The 6,704-nt window shown below is 35.1% G+C and overlaps 1 protein-coding gene across 1 annotated transcript; it reads left to right on the forward strand.

The window, feature by feature from the left end:
• LOC105168280 (protein trichome birefringence-like 2) lies at positions 1,189-5,422 on the forward strand. Its single transcript, XM_011088297.2, has 5 exons — positions 1,189-2,297; positions 2,848-3,040; positions 3,130-3,320; positions 3,505-3,663; positions 4,854-5,422. Exons 1-5 carry the CDS (start codon positions 1,375-1,377, stop codon positions 5,182-5,184), a joined length of 1,797 nt encoding a protein of 598 aa, XP_011086599.1. The 5' UTR covers positions 1,189-1,374; the 3' UTR covers positions 5,185-5,422.

Raw genomic sequence — 6,704 nt, forward strand, 5'->3', positions numbered from 1 at the left:
ATATAAATTTTCCAATATAAAATGATTGAGTCTATGAGGATCTCACAAAATTAGATGTGCATACTTATCTAGGCCATGAGCCCAAAACTCCAAATCATTCTTGGGCCTTAGATCCAAATTGGGCCGCCCAGCTGCTGGACACGTGGCAAGATGATAACGGTGATGTGACTGAATCTAGGGAAACAGCAGCACGTGCCTCGGACAGAGTTGATTGAAGGCATAAGATCTTTGCACTGCGCGTGAAGCAGTGGGCAAATATTCGTGTCGGCGACAGTCTGTCATTTGACCAAAATGCCCTCAACTCCTCCCCCCTATTCATCTCCTGATTTTATGCCGTGATTTTGGTAGACAATTCAATCTAATAATTCCCTCCCAAATTCTCAGAGAAGAATTATTTTGTGTACGGATTGAATATTTTATTTCAAATTTTATTATTTTTTATTAAGTATAATATATATTTGATCGTATTTTAAGAATAACATAATTTATTTATTTTAAAAATATATAAAAATTTATATATTAAATAGAATTGAAAATACAAATAAAAACATAATTGTAACCTAAGATTAGGTAAAACAATTAAGAGAAAAAAAAAGAAAAATTATATAAGTATTGAACAATCGATATATTTTATTTTTACATAATATTCTTTTTGTAATTACTATTTAATGTATAATGTACGGCTATTTGTTAATTGGTATGAAAAAGTATTTTTTTTATTCCATATAATTAAATATCTCGTGAGGAAGTTATATTTCAACGATTTTTGTTGCAGAATTTTAGATTTCTAAAACGAAATTGAATTTTCAAAGAAATTTAAATTCTTTGAATTCGACTTTTCATATAAAAAAATTATTTTTGTAGAAAAACATGACACCAACAAAACCCTAACGATGGTGCGAAAATACAGTCTAATGATGTTGACTAAACTCGATTATACGTAACTAACTTCTGAATATAAGGAAATTCATCTGGCATTAGAATTGTTCGGTCCAAAGGATTATATATTTAAAATTAAAATATTACACACATTTTGAAATTTCATAAATAAAATATATTATAAGATTAAAATCATGTTGGATTTCTAACATTTCTTTTGAATTTTTTTTATAATAATGAGAGGGCGATATCGTCATTTTACTATACGCATGCATCCTCCTCGTTCGATCTTTCCATGTATCCGACCACAAGGATCCATTTTTCCGACCTGGAAAACTACCGCTTTAAACACAACGCCTCACTCACTCTTCTTAATCTGAAATTTCACAGAAAATGATCCTCACCGTTCCATAGTAGAATCTGCGACAAGCGCAGACAAAACCCTTCTCGTATATAGATTTGTTGTGTATATATTTTGTGGGATTTTGGGCGAAGATGGTGAATTTTTCTTCTACTTCACTGTTCATGGAGTCGAAAAGACTCTCATTCTCGGATCAGCTGTTGTCGTCTCCAAGAAGGAAGATAGTTTCACCTTTTGGTGTGTGTATTGTGTTGTTCTTCATTTTCTTAGGCGCAGTGTTCTCTAATATCTCGTCGAAGCGTCCTACCGGTGATAGCTCTTTTCTTTCTTGGCCATTTTGTGGTGCGTTTGCTTCTTGTAGTAATAGTTCTGCAAGTGGTGCTAATAGTAATGCTAATGGTGTTCTTCAGACTGTGCAACGCCCTGTGGATGAAACCCTTAAAGCAAATGCTACAGGGAGTGTTCAAAGTTCAGATTTTGTGGGTTCTGAGGGGGAAGATAAGGTTTTTGAGGATGCCCGCGTTGGGAATGACTCTGAGAAGCTACAAGGTGGACGCTTTATTGTTGGAGAAGGAAGCTTAGTAGTGAAAACAGATGAGAGAAATGTCTCATCTTCAGGTAGAAATACAATTTTGATGGATGGTAGTGGGAGAGGAAACGAGTCGGAGACGGCCACTGTGATGGATCTTATTGATGATGATGTGAGGAATGGGACTGTTAGCGGTAAAGAAAATGTCAATCGGAATTCTACCGTTAAGTATCGACATGGTTCAAGGGATGCAGAAGTTGAATCCCTGCAAGTTGGTAGTGTGGGTAATTACTCGAATGATGGAGATACTGGTGGTTCAAGAATTAATTGGACAGAGGCTCCTGCTAACAGATCATACGAGGATTGTGACATGTTCAAAGGTAGATGGGTGAGGGATGATTCAATGCCATTCTATCCTCCAGGTTCCTGCCCTTATATTGACCGGGATTTTGAGTGCCATCTTAATGGGAGGCCGGATAACGAGTTTCTGAAATGGAGATGGCAGCCAGATGACTGTGACATACCCAGGTGAGATTTACCTTGTTATCTCTGCTCAGGCAAAGGAAATCACAATGATTTTTCTGCTCTTAAATAGCTACTGAAAAAGAATGCAAATTGGGTTACAAAATTGGTGAAGTTTAGCGTGAATACCTACAGGTGCGAATGATGACGTTACATCTGATGTCTGTTTCTAGTTATAAAATTTAGTCAGCAAGTGTTCTTGTAATTTTCATGTGCTCAAATTTAGTTTGACTTTTTAGTGCACCTAATCTCAATTCATAATATTTTATACTGCTTTTTAACTTCTTCAAGAGCCAGCCCTAGTTGTGTACTAGTCTTATAGTTCCAAACCTCTGTTTGGGTTGTGTATCAGTTCATGTGATAGGACTTTGATTCATGTCATCGATCTTTGTTAGTATTGTGGATTGTGCTTGATAATCATATAGCTGCTATCTCAATTGCCAAGTACTATATAGGACACATTCTAATTCCATGAAAATGAATTAAGAGTTCTGTTGTGTTAGCACATGTCAATTATATATTCAATGTATTTGCGCTGACCAAAATACTTTCCCAGGTTTAACGCCACCGATTTTCTTGAGAGACTTAGAGGGAAAAAGTTAGTATTTGTTGGAGATTCACTAAATAGGAATATGTGGGAGTCCCTTGTTTGCCTTCTCCGCCATGCTGTTGAAGACAAAAACCGAGTTTATGAGATATCTGGAAGGCATGAGTTCAAAAAGAAGGGGTTTTTTGCTATCAGATTTGAAGTATGCTCTATAATCTCTTTAAATAAAATAAAAAAAAAACATGGTTAGCAAACCACTGTCTGAACTTCATATTCTGACTGTATTTTCAGGATTATAATTGTTCTGTGGACTTTGTTAGTTCTCCTTTCCTCGTCAAGCAATCATCTTTCAGTGGAAAAAATGGCTCTTTTGATACTCTGAGACTGGACCTGATGGATGAGACAACTTCCATGTATCATGATGCAGATGTGATGATATTCAATACCGGGCACTGGTGGACTCATGAGAAAACCTCTCGTGGGTAAGTTGTGGTCTTTTTCCAACAAAATATATTGCTTCTGGGCCTTAGTTTTGTTTGTCAACTCCGGATTATCGTGGATATTACTAGTATACCTGAATATAGAATTAAACAAATTAGCATTATTGCTAGATTTTAGAGTTTCCTCTGTGAAGTCTCTATTATTTTGATCCAATGTTTTTTACAGGGAAGACTATTACCAGGAAGGTGATTATGTTCACCCAAGACTTAAAGCATTGGAAGCATACAAGAGGGCACTCACCACCTGGGGTAGATGGGTGGATAAGAATGTTGATGGTAACAGAACACAAGTTATTTTCAGAGGATATTCAGTCACGCATTTTAGGTACGTTGATTGTACCCTCATTCTCTGCCACACATATGATCTCATATGTCGGTGTCTCGTAGCTGAATGCCTTCTTAGGGTTAGGAGGAATAGGCTGCACACGAAGGGGAATAAGCGCTTTGACGTATTGTTTGCAAAGACGAGAGACTCCATTCAAATGATAGATTCTGGCTTCCTGAAATATCGTAAGCAATTTGATAGGATATAGGGACATCCTTTAATGTGAAGTGAATTGGTTTTTCTAATCCAGCCTTAAATTATCTTAATCAAATTGTAGTTTCCATGACCTGGTGGTGGGGTTGGAAGTGCATGCAAATGGATTCCATTTTAGAATGTATCACTCAAGAATCAATTCCTACTGACGCAGCAAGATAAAGTTTGACGAATCTCTGAATAATGTATAAACTTTAGATTTTTGGGGAGGTACTTAGAAATATGGTGCATAGATGTTCATAGCTGCATTGAAAGAAATTAGCTAATGTAGTTTCATGAGAACCAAAAGGTATATTCTAAAAGGTATTTAGAGGATCATTATCTCATGACTTGCTGAATTATGGGCGTTGTTGTGCCATCGAAACTTGGAGTATTTCTACTATAAGAGTTACTTTCCGCGGCATGCATGGAGCAGAATAAAGTGTATATCTAGCTCGCCAATGGTTGGGATCTTGCGGCATTATTACCTCAACAATGGGAGAGAGCTGGAAGTTCTTGTGGTAGATATGATACCAAAAATAATTTTTCATTGGGAAATCAACTTTGTTCTCGATCCATCTTAGGCCTATGTGCTCGAGACGTTGCGATCTTTCAGGGCAGCACACTTTGATACTATTGTTTGCTGCAATGCTTGCTTATCATCCAGCTATTTGGGCTAACCGGTTCAACAAGAGCAAGAGAAATTCTTTTGGGGTTTGGACTTACTAACCGGTTCAACAAGAGCAAGAGAAATTCTTTTGGGGTTTGGACTTAACCTGAACTCTCATTCGATTTGCATTATCCATTTAGAATATTTATCATTTAAGGGAGTCCTCGGACCACTCGATTTATGCCCTAGATAAGCCTGTATTCTCGATAGGGTCTTCCATTTGCCTTTATTGACTAATTGGTAACCTCGACCTGGACCTTATTATTATTTGCACAATTAGGAGCAGGAAAAAAAAAGCAAATGATAATCTGAAATGCTTTACTTGCAGGGGCGGTCCGTGGAACTCAGGAGGAGAGTGTCACAAAGAAACTGAACCAATATTCAATGAAACTCATTTAGCAAAGTACCCCACGAAGATGAAAGCTCTGGAGTATGTGGTCAAGGGCATGCAAATCCCTGTTACATACTTAAACATAAGCCGGCTCAGCGATTACAGGAAGGACGGCCACCCTTCAATTTACAGACCAAATTATGAAGCACTGCAAGAAATCCACGCCCAAGATTGCAGTCACTGGTGCTTGCCAGGAGTACCAGATACCTGGAATGAGTTGCTTTATGTATCTCTATTAAAGAGCAGCCGGGGATCTTGGAGAGACTGATTCACGGCTTTCATGTGGTTTTTTGTCCCACTTCCGTTCATTCTCCCCCACGCAATGCTGGTAGTGAATAATGTGCAGTGTTGCGAGGTATCTGGTTTATCCAGATATCGGATGTATCATAGACGAAGAACTAGGATGCAGAGTTCGGCTTCTGACATAGACGTTGGAAGAATGGACTTTTGTACAATTTGTGTAACATATCATTTTAATGCAATATTGTTTTATTTTTCTCTTTTCATTGTTCTGTTTAGCAAATACAAGAACATATTATCATGTGGTACTAGATATGCATGTATAACTCTGATCACTGGCGTAGTTTAAGGATTTGATTCGAGTTTCCTCTTAGCCAAGTGATGAGGAAATGTGATGGAAACTGCAGGATCTTGCCTCATCTGATAGTAACAGCACGCTATTGCTTTGAAGCGGTCTTGCAAATGTTATTTCCGATGTAAAATACACCCTCACTAGGAAACTTGAGTTTTTTTTTTTTTGTCATATTAAAAGTAAAAATTTTTGAATACTAATTAATTACGGCTACAATACTAGCTGTTAGCTGTTATTTTGTAGGTGAGGTGTAAACATTTGCTACGATAAATATTTAGACTATAGCTAAAACCACGGAAATTTGTTATTAATAAAGGTTCAAATTAGGGTTGTCAGACGAGTCAAGTCGGCTTGATTTTGAATTCGAAAAATTCTAGCTCGAGTCAAGCCATCCGGCTCGTGAGCTTTTTATTTTTTATTTTTTATGTATATTTTTATTTTTAAAATTTTTATATTTTTAATTTCATATTTAATACTTTATCAATTTTAAACTCAAATTGACCATATATTATACTTATTAATCAATATTATACATTCTATTTTGGATAATAATAAATTATGATACTCTTATTTATATATTTAATTTTTATACAAAAACAAGTTTAATCAACAACTCAGTAAATTATAATATTTTTTTATAAAATAATTATTTAATATGACACATATAAAATTTATGTTATATTTTAATATATATTTCTATTGTCTTATGCTCTTTTAAATTGACAAGTAATTTACTTACGATTTTTTATATTTATTTTTGAATTTTATATTTATATCAAGAACATAGTATGCATTATGCAATCTATTTTATTACTTATAATTTTATGTCAAAATTTAGTGATTCCTATTAATTAATCTAAAGATAACAATAATAATAATAATAATAATGATGGTTGGACAACCGATATTTTCAAATTCGGTTAAACGATCCATACCAAATTTAGATACATATATATATATATATATATATAAGACAGTGTCTATTAGATCATATTAGACGGTATGATTAAAATTACATGGCCTGATTCAACGATACATCGTCTTGAATTATTACTCTTATATTTTGAGTACGATATCTCGACATCCGTATACCCAATAAGTTTAAAACTTTATCAAATGTATTTTTCTTTAAGTTTGATCATTTCTAACGATTTGATCTGAATTTTGATAACCTGATTAATCCATACTGTACAACA

Source organism: Sesamum indicum, linkage group LG8, assembly GCF_000512975.1.
Source record: "Sesamum indicum cultivar Zhongzhi No. 13 linkage group LG8, S_indicum_v1.0, whole genome shotgun sequence".
In the NCBI taxonomy this organism is placed as follows: Eukaryota; Viridiplantae; Streptophyta; class Magnoliopsida; order Lamiales; family Pedaliaceae; genus Sesamum; species Sesamum indicum.

Coding starts and splice junctions, on each gene's coding strand:
- LOC105168280 (XM_011088297.2), top strand. CDS start 1,375: ATGGTGAATTTTTCTTCTACTTCACTGTTCATGGAGTCGAAAAGACTC. Junction 3,321..3,504: donor CATGAGAAAACCTCTCGTGG/GTAAGTTGTGGT, acceptor TGTTTTTTACAG/GGAAGACTATTACCAGGAAG. Junction 3,664..4,853: donor TATTCAGTCACGCATTTTAG/GTACGTTGATTG, acceptor CTTTACTTGCAG/GGGCGGTCCGTGGAACTCAG.